This window comes from Amblyraja radiata, chromosome 2 (genome assembly GCF_010909765.2).
Source record: "Amblyraja radiata isolate CabotCenter1 chromosome 2, sAmbRad1.1.pri, whole genome shotgun sequence".
Taxonomy (NCBI): Eukaryota; Metazoa; Chordata; class Chondrichthyes; order Rajiformes; family Rajidae; genus Amblyraja; species Amblyraja radiata.
The window spans coordinates 48,707,754-48,723,330 of NC_045957.1; the positions used below are offsets into that span (position 1 = coordinate 48,707,754).

Here is a 15,577-nt window from a genome sequence, read left to right on the forward strand (position 1 = left end):
CTGGGAAACTCAATGTTATTCAACAAGTCAGTGGACTGGGAGCATTCGTGGAGGGATGGATGTTTTTGGTACCGATCAAAAACATCATCTGTCAATTCCCTCCACAGATGCTGCCTGATCGGCTGGGTTACTCCTGCGCTTTGTATTTTCCTCAAGATTTTTAGGTTTTTCTTGTGCTTGGGCAACCTCTGGGAGCAAAAGTTTAAACAATGTTCCTATTACTTATATTGAAAGGTTTACAATAAATGTTTAATTTTAAGTTCTGAATTGAACAGCTCCAATACCTGTTGTAGGGTTATGGGGAGAAGGCAGAAGAATGGGTTAGGAGGGAGAGATAGATCAGCCATGATTGAATGGCGGTGTAGACTTGATCGGCCGAATGGCCTAATTCCACTCCTATTACTTATGAACATATGAACTTGTAGTCATCTCCAATTTGAAAGAATGCAAAGTCTAAAGTAAAGTGTAATGTCTAAAGTGACATTGTAAATTAAATCTCCAAGCTATTTGTAAACTAACTATTGTACTGTATTTTAGGTGTGGTTCCTCTTCATGCTCACGCTGCATCGACAGGAGTGGGCGAGAAATTGTCACCAAGTAGGTCTGCAAATAAGCTGCCACGGCACAGGCCCCTTAATCGGACACACTCCGCACCACTCCCACAAAACACCCAAGCTTTGGCACAGCTCGTGGTTCAGCAGCAACATCAACAGTTCTTGGAAAAACAGAAGCTATACCAGCAGAAGAAGCAATTGAACAAGGTCAGAGCTTGCTTTAAATCAGGCATTTGCCGTAATTCCAATTTAAAAGCTGCATACATTAGCAGAAAGCAACTTTTCATAAACTTTGCTAATCATGTCCATTCTAAAATAAACTAGAAAAAGTAGGTGCCGTTGGGTCCCAGTCACACGGCAGGCCTGGTCCCCTAATGCAACCTATTCCCAATGCAATATTCCACCAAGGTGTGGGTGAGGGGTGGCGTGGGGGAGGGGGAATGGCGTGAGGGAGGGGGGGTGGCATGAGGGAAGGGGGGTGGCATGTAGGGGGGTGGCGTGGGGGAGGGGGTGACATGGGGGAGGGGGTGACAGGGAGGGGGGTGGGCTGGCATGGTGGAGGGGGGTGCGTTATGGGGGAGAGGGTGGTGTGGGGGAGCGGGAGGTGGAGTGGGGGAGGGTGGGGGTGTTGTGGGTGGTGTGGGGGATGGGGTGGAGTGGTGTGGTGTGGGGGGTGTGATGGTGTTGGGGGAGGGGTGGGGGTGGTGTGGGGGTGGGGTGGTGTGTGGGGGTGGGGTGGTGTGTGGAGGTGGGGTGGTGTGTGGGAGCTGGGTGGTGTGGTGTGGTGTGGGTGTGGGGTGGTGTGTGGGGAGTTGGGGTGGTGTGTGGGGGGTGGGGTGGTTTGTGAGGGGTGGGGTGGTGTGTGGGGGTGGGGGTGGTGTGTGGGGTGGGGTGGTGGGTTAGTGTGGGGGGTGGGGTGGTGTGGTGTGGGGGGGATGGGGTGGTGTGGGAGGGGCGCAGGGGGAAAGGGGGTGTGGAGGGATGGGGGGGGGATGTGTGGGAGGGAGAGACTCCACTCAGCGGCCACCGGCCACAGAACCACATAGCGACTTTCCCGACTCCAAACAGCGGCTTTCCTGACTCTACACAGCGACTTTCCAGACTCCGCACAGCGACTTTCCCGACTCTACACCATTCCCATCTTATTATGTGCCAAACACCTTTCAATCATTGCAATTGTATCTGCTTCCACTGCTTCTTCTGTCAGCTTATTCTGTCACCTACCACTTTCTGTGTGAAAGATTTATCACTCAGATCTCCTTTAAATTTCTACACTCTCCCTTTAAATCTGTGCCCTCTATCCCGTTCCCTGGGAGAAAAGATTCTAATTAATCTGACCCACTGAGTTACTCCAGCAGTTTTGCGTTTATAAACTAGCATTCCCTGTACATCCTTATAACTACAGCAACATCTTGATGATTCCCTTCTGCCATCTCTCTGTTGCTTCACTTGTCTCCTGTAGTGTGGCAACCAGAACTATATACAAAATTCCAAATGTGGTCTAACCAATGTTTTGCAAAACAATGAGGCAACTTTTATATTCAATGCCTCAGCCCATGAAGGCGAGTTTATAATATGTCTTATTTGCTACCGTATCCACCGGTGCTTCGCTTTAAGAGAGTTATGGATTCACCCAAAGATCTCTCCGTACATCAACATTCCTAAGGTCCCAGCCATTTACTCCATGTGTCCTACACAAATCTGATCTTCCAAGGTGCATTACTCCACATTTGAAAGGATTAAATTCCATCTGCCACTGCTCCACACAACATTTCAGCTGATCAAAGTCCTGCTGAATCAGATAGCGTTATTTGCAGTTGATCAGAGAGCATTCGGTATCGATCAGAAAATAAAAAGGTTCTGACAAAGAGCTAATATTCATCTGTTTAGAATTTTTAAAAAACAGAGATTTGCTATTTCTTTAAAGCAGGTATAAAGGAAAACAATTGTATCCCACAATTAAATATTGTGGAAGTTATTTAAGTCATTTTAGCTCCTCACCAGGCTAGCCCCAAGGTGCACTGATTGTACCCATCACCTTTCCCATCATCATCATCATCATAGGCTAAACAATTGTTTAGAATCACAGTGGCTTTTTTGGCCTCTTCCAACCCATCATCAATACCACCTTTGAGTTTTTAAACATTAATATCACAATCCTATCCTCTTCTACTGAAATTCTGAAACTTGACTCTTAATATCCAAACAACTACACAATCTCGGGTTTGAAATTTTGAGCATTTTGTTCATATGCATTAATATCTCTGAGAAATACACGTCTGGTCTGGTGTCCATCCCTAACTTTCTTTGCACTCCATTGGCATTTCTGTCTGTAGCCACCTAGACGGAAACTCTGGAGCTCCCACTCTAAACCTTTCAAACTCTCTTTTCTAAATTGTTGCTCCTTCAAAACTATATTTTGTGTAGCTTTTAATCATTCTTCTCAATATGTCCCTCTTTTAGAAAACACCTATTGTGTCTAAAGAATATTGCATTGTTTTCTTGCTTTAAATTCAGGAAATTAATGCTCTTTGGTGTGGCTTGTTATTGTTTTACCATTCCCTTACTGAGCTGGGAATTTCTTCAACCCGCTTTAGCCCAGTTGAAAGAGTTCACTGAGGAAATTGGAGAGCTTTAAATATCATTACATACATAAAACTGTGATCATCCTTTTCAGTCACTTCTTGTTACTGTTCTCATTTGTGAATTATTGATTTGCACACCAACCTTTTGAATTGGTGCTTGTTTGCACTACTCCTTGGTTTTACAAGAACATAGGGATTTTAAAAGATCTGTTGAAGTATTCATTGATAACAATATTAAAGGTTTTTCCCCTGGCATTAAATTTTTACAGGCCCTATGTTCTTGGCCCAACAACTAAGATATGTCTCCCACCTGCTGAGACAGATAGGTATTACTTTCTTTGATGTGCTTTCTACTGAGACTCCTGCAGTCATTCAATGACTCATTTAGTTGCATTCCTCCACTCTCTCTTTGGCTTATAGAGTCCTGTAAATTATGTACACTTTAATTTCCTGAATTGATCCAGTTGTACATGAAAAATGGAAATTGGTGGAGGCTTATAGAGTAAACTTTACTCTTGCGAGCAAACTTTTGTTTGATGAAATGCTGTAAATAAAGTGACTGTATTGCCTTCAAGTTTTATATCTTTCCTGGTCTGCTTCCTTAATTTATAGTACCGGTATTATTATATCAGTGTGCAACTCATAAGCACATGCAACAGTCATTACATTTTTTAAAGGGTTATTTTAGGATTTTAATGAGGCAAATGATTATTAATAGGATTATAGAATTGTTTGGTACAAAATGAGGCCATCCCAGCCATCATACTCATGCTGTCTATCAGATGAGAAATCCAGCTACTTCAATTTTTTTCCTGCCATGCAGTCAGGTAGTTACACCACGGTCATACAGTATGGGGGAAAAGGCCCTTCGGCCCAACTTGCCCATGCCGACCAAAATTTTCTTTTTTTCCTGTGTTTCTGCAAGTTATTCACCCTCAGATTCTTATCCAATTCCCCTTTGAAATCCAAGATCAACTGTTCCCGCTTTTTTTCCAGCCATTGAGTTTCAGATCAGTATATTTTTGCCTAACACTTCAAATCTGTTTCTTCATTCCATTAATCCTCTCCAAGTGGAATGGCTGCTAGATATTTGCTCTATTTAAACTTAGCATGAACTTGTAGAGTCCATCGTGCTCTCTCAAACTTCCTTGTGCCAATGAGAACAAACCTAATCTAACCACATTGCTGAAATCCCTCATTCTTGCAACCATCCTCGTAAATCATTCCTGTATCCATTATAGACCTTTACAGTATTCCTAAAGTTAACTGTCCATAAGTGGATAGAATTCTTCAAATGTTGCCTAACCATTATTATACATAAAGCAACAACTTTTCTATTCTGTGCATCTAATTAGGATGTCAAGTGTCTCCCTTGCTTTACTAACTATCCCCTTGCATGTCCTGCTACTTTGAAAAACATACATGCAAATACACGATGTCCCCAGTTCCTGCACTCACTTTAGATCTATTCCATTTTATTTGCACTGTCTCATTCATTCTTCTCTAGCAGAGGTGAAAATGGCTAAATATATTCCAATCAGAGGTCTAGTTGAAACACTGAGGGCAATTTTTGCGTTCAATCACTGGGCTATAATCAGCTTTGCCAACATATTGGAAAACCCACTTGGTATTCGTTTGATGTTCCTGAAACTACCATGCACAGAATGGTTTTCATTGCAACAGAAATAATTGCTGATATTGGCAAACAACTTCTGGAAGCAGTTCTCCCTTATAAATGAGTTAATGGATCACTTTAAACAACCTAAATGAAACCGATTTTAACAATGTCAAATCTGTCAAAAACTGTCCAAACCTAGTTGTCCATAATATTAATCTAATTGACACCAATGGAGCAATCCTCCTCCTCTATGTTAATGGCTGATGTTGTAGGGAATGGAAATTATATTTTGGTTAGAGTGACTAGCTGTTCCTTTTTGGGTCTGAGTGATATCTTGGTTTCATATAATTGACACAGTTTGAGGTTATAAATTCATATGACCAGTGCAATAACATTAGTGGACTGAACGCAGAACCATTCTCCCTGGATTGGATCTAGTATGGTTGGGGGGAGGGACTCAAATTGGGAAAGCTAGCAGTCAGTGTGTGAAGCAGGGGGCAGAGAATGGTAGCACTCTGACCCAAAATGTAGGGGAGAGAGAAGAAAAAGAAAATAATCAGAGAATAAGAGAGGGTGGGTTTCTTAAATGTGTATATTTTAATGCTAGGAGCATTGTAAGAAAAGTGGATGAACTTAGAGCCTGGATTGACACCTGGAAGTATGATGTTGTGGCGATCAGTGAAACATGGTTGCAGGAGGGCTGTGATTGGAAACTAAATATTCCAGGATTTCATTGTTTCAGGTGTGATAGAATTGGAGGGGCAAGAGGTGGAGGTGTTGCATTGCTTATCAGGGAAGATATTACAGCAGTGCTTTGGCAGGATAGATTAGAGGGCTCGTCTAGGGAGGCTATTTGGGTGGAACTGAGAAATGGGAAAGGGGTAGCAACACTTATAGGGGTGTATTATAGACCGCCAAATGGGGAGCGAGAATTGGAAGAGCAAATATGTAAGGAGATTGCAGATATTAGTAGTAAGCACAAGGTAGTGATTGTGGGAGATTTCAATTTTCCACACATAGACTGGGAAACACATTCTGTAAATGGGCTGGATGGGTTGGAGTTTGTAAAATGTGTGCAGGATAGTTTTTTGCAACAATACATAGAAGTACCTACTAGAGAAGGGGCGGTACTGGACCTCCTGTTAGGAAATGAGATGGGTCAGGTGGCAGAGGTATGCGTTGGGTAACAGTTCGGGTCCAGTGATCACAATACCATTAGTTACAATGTAATTATGGAGAGGGACAAAACTGGACCTAGGGTTGAGATTTTTTATTGGAGAAAGGCTAACTTTGAGGAGATGCGAAAGGATTTAAAAGGAGTAAATTGGGACAGTTTGTTTTATGGGAAAGATGTGGAAGAGAAATGGAGTACATTTAAAGGTGAAATTTTAAGAGTACAGAATCTTTATGTCCCTGTTCGGTTGAAAGGAAATCGTAAAAATTGTAAAGAGCCATGATTTTCAAGGGAAATTGGACACTTGGTTCGGAAAAAGAGGGAGATCTACAATAGTTATAGGCAGCATGGAGTAAATGAGGTGCTTGAGGAGTATAAAGAATGTAAAAAGAATCATAAGAAAGAAATTAGAAAAGCTAAAAGAAGATATGAGGTTGCTTTGGCAAGTAAGGTAAAAGTAAATCCGAAGGGTTTCTACCGCTATATTAATAGCAAAAGGATAACGAGGGATAAAATTGGTCCATTAGAGAGTCAGAGTGGCCAACTATCTGCAGAGCCAAAAGAGATGGGGGAGATATTGAACAGTTTCTTTTCTTCGGTATTCACCAAGGAGAAGGATATTGAATTATGTGAGGTAAGGGAAACAAGTAGAGTAGCTATGGAAACTATGAGGATCAAAGAAGAGGAAGTACTGACACTTTTGAGAAATATAAAAGTGGATAAGTCTCCAGGTCCGGACAGGATATTCCCTAGGACATTGAGGGAAGTTAGTGTAGAAATAGCAGGGGCTATGGCAGAAATATTTCAAATGTCATTAGAAACGGGAATAGTGCCGGAGGATTGGCGTACTGCGCATGTTGTTCCATTGTTTAAAAAGGGGTCTAAGAGTAAACCTAGCAATTATAGACCTGTTAGTTTGACGTCAGTGGTGGGCAAATTAATGGAAAGAATACTTAGAGTTAATATATATAAGCATCTGGATAAACAGGGTCTGATTAGGAACAGTCAACATGGATTTGTGCCTGGAAGGTCATGTTTAACTAATCTTCTTGAATTTTTTGAAGATGTTACTCAGGAAATTGATGAGGGTAAAGCAGTGGATGTTGTGTATATGGACTTCAGTAAGGCCTTTGACAAGGTTCCTCATGGAAGGTTGGTTAAGAAGGTTCAATGGTTGGGTATTAATGGTGGAGTAGCAAGATGGATTCAACAGTGGCTGAATGGGAGATGCCAGAGAGTAATGGTGGATGGTTGTTTGTCAGGTTGGAGGCCAGTGACGAGTGGGGTGCCACAGGGATCTGTGTTGGGTCCACTGTTGTTTGTCATGTACATCAATGATCTGGACGATGGCGTGGTAAATTGGATTAGTAAGTATGCAGATGATACTAAGATAGGTGGGGTTGCGGGTAATGAAGTAGAGTTTCAAAGTCTACAGAGAGATTTATGCCAGTTGGAAGAGTGGGCTGAAAGATGGCAGATGGAGTTTAATGCTGATAAGTGTGAGGTGCTACATCTTGGCAGGACAAATCAAAATAGGACGTACATGGTAAATGGTAGGGAATTGAAGAATGTAGGTGAACAGAGGGATCTGGGAATAACTGTGCACAGTTCCCTGAAAGTGGAATCTCATGTAGATAGGGTGGTAAAGAAAGCTTTTGGTGTGCTGGCCTTTATAAATCAGAGCATTGAGTATAGAAGTTGGGATGTAATGTTAAAATTGTACAAGGCATTGGTGAGGCCAATTCTGGAGTATGGTGTACAATTTTGGTCGCCTAATTATAGGAAGGATGTCAACAAAATAGAGAGAGTACAGAGGAGATTTACTAGAATGTTGCCTGGGTTTCAGCAACTAAGTTACAGAGAAAGGTTGAACAAGTTAGGGCTTTATTCTTTGGAGCGCAGAAGGTTAAGGGGGGACTTGATAGAGGTTTTTAAAATGATGAGAGGGATAGACAGAGTTGACGTGGAAAAGCTTTTCCCACTGAGAGTAGGGAAGATTCAAACAAGGGGACATGACTTGAGAATTAAGGGACTGAAGTTTAGGGGTAACATGAGGGGGAACTTCTTTACTCAGATAGTGGTAGCTGTGTGGAATGAGCTTCCAGTGAAGGTGGTGGAGGCAGGTTCGTTTTTATCATTTAAAAATAAATTGGATAGTTATATGGATGGGAAAGGAATGGAGGGTTATGGTCTGAGCGCAGGTATATGGGACTAGGGGAGATTATGTGTTCGGCACGGACTAGAAGGATCGAGATGGCCTGTTTCCGTGCTGTAATTGTTATATGGTTATATTATATGGTTATTTCAAATTGACTGCCCCACCAAGTACATTCCATGATTTTACATTTGCACCCAACTCGAATTACTCTTAATCTGAGAATTCATCTTGATATATCCATGAACACCAATCTTGCTCTCAATATTAGCACGACCAACGAGCTGATTGTTGACTTCAGAAGGAGAAGGTCTCACCTCCCCAGAGGAGCATGGGTGAAGCTCAACAGACTTCGTACTGGGGTTGGGCGTTTCAATGCCAGCATGTGGAGATGGGGGTCGGCCAGAGCCCAGCCTGTGAATGCAGAGCAGAACAACAGACAGCCAGCCATGTCATCCCTGAGTGCCCATTCTACCACCCACCAAATGGAGCTCAGGGCCTGGCAGACATTGACGCAGGGACAACAACCTGGCTGCTCAACAACCGGCTTGAGATCTAACTATTCCTTTGGTTTATTTATGTTTCACAAGAAGAAGAAAAAGAAGGAGAAGCTGAGGATCCATGAGCTTATTTTTATTGATGGAACGGTGGTGGAGAGTGAACAACTTCAAACCTAACAGACTGATGCAATCATAAAGAAAGTGAATTAATGACTCTATTGCCTTAGAAGATTGAGGAGCTCCAGTAAGTCGCCAAACCTATAGAACCTCTACAGGTGTACAGTTGAGAGCATACTGATTGGTTGCATCACCGTCTAATTTGGTATCTTGAATGCCTAGGAATGATGGAGGCTGCAGAAAGTGGTAGACATTTCCCAATCCATGGCCAGGTACTGGCATTCCCACTATGGAAGGGATCTACAGGAGGCATTGTCTCAAAAAGTCAGCTAATATCATCAAAGACACTCACCACGTTGTCCAAACTTTCATCTTGCTCCAACCATTGATGATAAAAGTACAGGAGCCAGAAAGCCGTGACCACCAGATTCACGAGCAGCTTCTTCCCATCAGGCGCTTGAACAACACCAAGCGCTAACTCAGCAACTATCATTTTATATGGATGTGTTTTACATTGCACTATGGACTTAAGTTTTGCACTATTATGGTTTCCTACTATTGCTGTTATTAATTAATTTATCATTGACCATTATGTATTTATTTGTGTGTTATTATATTGATGGACTTGTTAAGTAGCTCCAAGTATGAATTTCATTGTTCATTGAGGCAATTAAACACTTTTGACTTGATTCTCTTGATGGTCTGTAATTTGCTTTGTGCTTCTCCTGGAATGCCTTATCCAATTCATGTTAACAGAATTGGTCTCCCTCGATGATGGAGGAATGCCAGGTAACAGATAAGTGATCATAATATGGATTATGGAGTGGTCTAGCAGGTGGTTCCTACTGTCTCGTAAACAGCCAGCTGCAAACTGTTAAATGTCTCCTGCTCAGTACAGTGACAACACTGTAATGCATTATGAAGGTGTTCTCACAGTGGAGACCAATTTTGATTCTGTTCTATTTATTTGTGTCCAGCTTAATGCTGCCCTGTCTCTACATTCCATAAATGCCTCCGGATATGATCCAACTAGTTAGAATCCAACTAGGTATTAACCACATAGAAAATAGTTGAAGCCAAATCATGAATGTATTCAAGTAGGATTAGATATTGATCTTGGGGCGAGAGTGATCATAGGATATGGAGTGAAAGCAGAAACATGTTATCGAATTTGTATCAGCCATTGGCATACTCAGAGCAGACTCAAAGGGTTGAATGGACCACTGCTGCCCTTTTTTTCTTAATGTTTCTATGATGTGCCACCTGCCTTCAGAATGGGTAGTGGAAACTGATTCAGTAGCAATTCAGCACACACTTAAAAAAGAATAATGAAGAAGCAGATAAATGCAATTAACTGAATTATCTATTTTAAAGGATAGGCTAGAGTGGCCATCTTCTGTGCCGTAAGATTTCATAGCTCGCAGAATATCTACGCTTCCTACCATATTTATTTCATTTATCTATTTCATTAGTATAGCTCAATCATTGTTATTCATTGTTTAAATGTAGATTTAAGGGATAACTGATGTCAAACTATGCTGGAACCACACAAATTTGTGAAACAAGTCTCCAGTAGCTAAAGCATTATCCCGGAAGCAGAAACTCACAAAATTCACCACATAGTTATGCTATTTTTTATATGTATGTTGATAAATCCAAAAGACTTTCCTTTTTTTTAAATGTGGCAGCAAATATATTGCAGTACAAATGAGTTGTTGTGCTTTTTAAATTACCTGTAAAGAAGATGTGCATCTTTTACAGACACTTTCCCAACCCCAACGGCGAGAATCACACCCAGAGGAGATGAAGGAAGTGCACTGCAAACAAAAAGTCATAGAGGAGGACAAGCGGCCTCCCAGTGGCAGCAGCAGGATCAACAGCGATGGGGTTCACGAGAGAGCAGCAGCAGATACTGTGCAGGTGAAAGAGGAGCCCTCAGACAACAGTGAGCAGATCCAATTAAAACAGAATGATCCAGTAGAAAGGAGCACATTTTTTCACCAGGTAAATAAAGGATTGTGTAACCCAACACTGTTTTGGAAGTAACCCACCACTGATCGTGTAACCCAACAATAAGGGGAAATGCAATAACCTGAGTGAGTGACTTGTATACCTTCCAGACGTATCAATATCTCTTATATCAATATATCATTTTTAATGTCATGTTTCTTACAAGAGTTACAGATTCAAACCTAGTGAATGATTTGAAACTGTGTTTATTGATGCGTCTCAAAACAAGTTGCATTTTGTAAGTAAAATCTACTTGATTCCATATAGATGGCATTTTACACAACTATGATTTTATTTTTCCATAGCTGAAATAAGGAGTAAAGTCAACAATATTTGGGTATTACCATCACGCGACTGCAGAATTATTCTGAATGGATTCTCTGGGAAGGAAGCTGTATATATTTATGAGTCGTACTGAATAAACTAGGGAAGCAGTTCATAATCTACATCTATATTGTGCCAATGTGGTGTGAAGGAAATAAATAAAATATCATGATGCGACAATATAACCTTGACATTTATAGTCTGAAGAAGGGTCTCGACCCGAAACATCACCTATTCCTTCGCTCCATAGATGCTGCCTCACCCGCTGAGTTTCTCCAGCATTTTTATCCACAATATGTTGAAGGGATGTTTCCTCTTGAGGGAAATCGTAAAGCTAGGAAGGCACTGAGGCAGAGGAGTGCTCATTTTGTTTTCTTGTAGTGGATCGACGATCTTTGCAACTCTCTTTTTCAATGTTGATGGAAGTGGAGTTTTGTAAATTTTTAGAGCAATAATAGATAGATTCTTCATGAACATGAGAATAAAGATTGCCAAGGGTAGATGGGAATATGGTGTTGAGGGTACAATTAGATTGATTATAATCTGATTAAATAGCATAGTAGGCTTGAGGAGATAAATTACTGACTTCTCTTATATATGTTCATATTTTTCATAAATTATATGGACCCATCCAACATAGTGACACATTTTCTAGTACCTGCTCCCCACTATGTTCGCTAATATTCTTGCATGCATCCTTGAAGATTAATAATGTGATATATGACCACATTATGTCTGGTCACATTGTATCTGATCACAGGATAGCTGTTTGCACGATACTTTCTCGGAGTTAGCTGCTGCCGTCTCATTTATCTTTATAAAGGTAGGGTCTCACCAGTAGTGATTTTTTTTTAATGTTCTCTGGGGATGCATTAGGACTTCTGATAGCTTGGAGTCTGTTCTCGAACAGGATAAAAAAGTGCAGAGTTCCACCTACCTCTTGGCAATGATGTAATGGCCTCAAAAGCATTTGATTTGAACGTTATTGTATAAGTAAACAATGTTCACATGTTGCTGGTTGTCATTCCAGTGGTGGAACACTGTATCAGAGTAATTTGAAGACTAAACAAACTCATTTACTTCCATTTGGTCAAAATGCCTATAATTTGTACAAAACATTGAAACAAAGTGGTCTTTTTAAATTTTACATGCTTTAACCACTCACGAAGAGCAAGATTATACGCATTATTGTCACATTTTTTAATGTGTTCTTGTTGTTCATCTTAGACCTAATGTTTTCACATGGCCTTGTTTTTTTCGAAAGATATTTGGACAGATACATGGATAGGAAAGGTTTGGGGATAAATGGGGCAAACACATGTAAATGGGGCATAGCTTAGATGGGGCATCTTTGCTGACATGGATGATTGAGGTTGAAGGCCCTGGTTCTGTGCTGAATGTTTCTGTGACAATTGCAGTGTATGAGAAACTATTCTACTCCTTGCCATACTGCATGACTATAGATGCAATGCAAAATAAGCCTTTCATAAGTTCATAAGTGATAGGAGTAGAATAAGGCCCATCGTTCACGCCGCCATTAAATCATGGTTGATCTTTCCCTCTCAACCACATTCTCCTTCCTTCTCTCCATAACCCCTGACATCTTTTCTTTCCTTCTGTTTATGCCTTCCTCCAACTCGTGGCAAGTCAATAATGTCAGACAACAGAAAAATAGCAATCGTGTACATGGATTTCTCTATATTGAAGAATGTTTCCTAGCAAAATAAATGTTGATCAAGGGAAGTTTGAATGGTTCAAGTCAAGAGAGTTGAAACTGTTTAATTGTCATCTGCACCAGGAACAGAACACTGAAATTCTTAATTGCTACATCTTTACAGGCCCATTAATAACAGAACAAATAAGTATACAATAATCAATCATGAATAAATTAATTATTAGTAATATTGGATAAAAAGACCATAAAAATGCAAAATCAAGTGCGCTTGAGTATGTAGTGCAACCAAAACAAAGTGCATAGTATATTGCTGCTGAGATAGGGTTGTGGTTACGGTTTTGCTGTGTGGTTGTTGGGAAGAAGCTGTTCTTGAAGCTGGCGGTCATGATTCTCGAGTTCCTGTACCTTCTTCCCAATGGTAGCATTTGGTGATTTATATGAGAGCGGGGCCAGGGTGATGTGGGTCCTTGATGATATTGGCTGTCTTTTTGAGCCAGTGCTACCTGTAGATCCCTTCGATGGTGGTGAGGTCTACACCCTTGATGGACCTACCAATATCTACAACTTTCTGTAGCCTCCTCTGTTCCTGGGCTTTCAAGTTACCACACCAGTCTATGGTGCAACCTCTCAATATGCTCTCTACCATAACCTACAGAAGTTCAATGTAGTATTCAGCAACATACTGAATCTCCTCCATCTTCTAAAGAAGTAAGGCATTGATAAACATTCTTTATGATTTCATCAATGTGCTGGGCCAGGGACATCTTCAAAGATACCCACGCCCAGTAATCTGAAGCTGTTGCCTTTCTCCATGACCGATGAAGACAGGTCCATGGATCCTGGGCGTTCCCTTCCTTAGGTCAACAATCAGCTCCTAAGTATTGCTAGTACAACTCTTCTTGGTCTGGCACCATTGAATCAGATTATCAATCTCCCTTCTCTACTCTGACTCCTTGTTATACGTTATTAGACCAGCACAGTGGCATTAGCTGTGAACGTAAAGATGGCATTGGACCTAGAAACATAGAAACATAGAAAATAGGTGCAGGAGGAGGCCATTCGGCCCTTCGAGCCAGCACCGCCATTCATTGTGATCATGGCTGATCGTCCCCTATCAATAACCCGTGCCTGCCTTCTCCCCATATCCCTTGACTCCACTAGCCCCTAGAGCTCTATCTAACTCTCTCTTAAATCCATCCAATGACTTGGCCTCCACTGCCCTCTGTGGCAGGGAATTCCATAAATTCACAACTCTCTGGGTGAAAAGTTTTTCTCACCTCAGTCCTAAATGACCTCCCCTTTATTCTAAGACTGTGGCCCCTGGTTCTGGACTCGCCCAACATTGGGAACATTTTTCCTGTAACTAGCTTGTCCAGTCCTTTTATAATTTTATATGTTTCTATAAGATTCCCCCTCATCCTTCTAAACTCCAGTGAATACAAGCCTAGTCTTTTCAATCTTTCCTCATATGACAGTCCCGCCATCCCAGGGATTAATCTCATGAACCTACGCTGCACTGCTTCAATCACAAGGATGTCCTTCCTCAAATTAGGAGACCAACACTGTACACAATACTCCAGATGTGGTCTCACCAAGAGCCGTATACAACTGCAGAAGAACCTTTTACTCCTATACTGGAATCCTCTTGTTATGAAGGCCAACATTCCATTAGCTTTCTTCACTGCCTGCTGTACCTGCAAGCCAACTTTCAGTACAAGGACGCCCAGGTCTCACTGCACCTCCCCCTGTGAATAGTTACACAGTCATGGGTAAAGCGAGAGTAGAGCAGGAGAATCAGCACTGTCTTGAGGTGCGCCTGTGCTGATGGTCATTGAGAAGGAAACGTTGTTGCATATTCATGCTGATTGTGGGACGATGCTGTTGAATGCTGTAGTGAATGAACAATAGCCTAATATACGTGTTCCTATTGTGCAAGTGGTCCAGTGCAGAGTGGAGATTGCATCCTCTGTTGATGTGTTTTTGGTGGTAGGTAAATTGCATTGATCAAGGTCGTTACCAAATTGATATGCGTCACAACCAACCTCTCATTATGATAGATGTGAGTGCCACCAGTCAGTTGTAATTAAGACATGTCACCTTGTTCTCCTTGTTATTTAAACTGTTGAAGATGCTTGGTGTATCTAACTTTACCTGTACCTCTTTCCTCTCATGAAATATTTTGCTGGCATAAACAACCCATGATCATGCAGTAGCTTTTAGTTTGAAATCATAATCCGTGTTATAATTTATTTGCATTTGGAGAAAGTTGCAGAGGTATGGAAGGAAAAAGCTGCAATGGGATTTTTAAATGAGTACAATCATTCTGAATTCATACTTTGGAGCACAGAAGGGCACTGTTGCAGTGGAATGGAACTTACTGTGGGATAAGATGTGGATGTTGAAGTTAGCTATTAATTGTGGTTTACCTTGGATGGCAGATTATAAGTTGGACATCTCAAGTCTGGAGATAACAGCAGGTGGAAGGATAAAATGATGATAAGGGCAGTGTTGCAGATATAGAAACACGCAGCCAAGCTACAAATAAGATATTTACTCTTTGGAAACGATATCAGCAGATGGCCATAAGGAGCATCAAGCTTGCATGCTATCGGCGGTCATCCAGGCCATGAATTTAGCAACTGGACTGCTTTAATTCAATGAGATTTTGTACAAATGCTTTTAAGATGGACCAATTCTCATGCTCCTTCATTGATTGTCAAGCGAGTGTTAGCCGGAGAAGAAAAAATGTTTGTATCAACATAAACATGGATGTTGTCTCATTTCCACAGGTGATTAGTAAACAAACAGGATGTAGATGATAAAAAGGAGTAGAATGGAGAGGAGGGCCGGGTGGAATCAGACAAA

The 15,577-nt window shown here is 41.3% G+C and overlaps 1 protein-coding gene across 5 annotated transcripts in view; it reads left to right on the top strand.

Annotated features, from left to right (window-relative positions):
- The window catches only part of hdac9 (histone deacetylase 9), a 503,463-nt gene that overhangs the window by 406,877 nt on the left and 81,009 nt on the right, over positions 1–15,577 (top strand). For all 5 annotated transcript variants that reach the window (XM_033045928.1, XM_033045918.1, XM_033045937.1 and 2 more), the window contains 2 exons: positions 538–761; positions 10,465–10,707. In XM_033045928.1, coding sequence (XP_032901819.1) covers positions 538–761; positions 10,465–10,707 — 467 coding nt within the window. The remainder of the gene's footprint in view (positions 1–537; positions 762–10,464; positions 10,708–15,577) is intronic.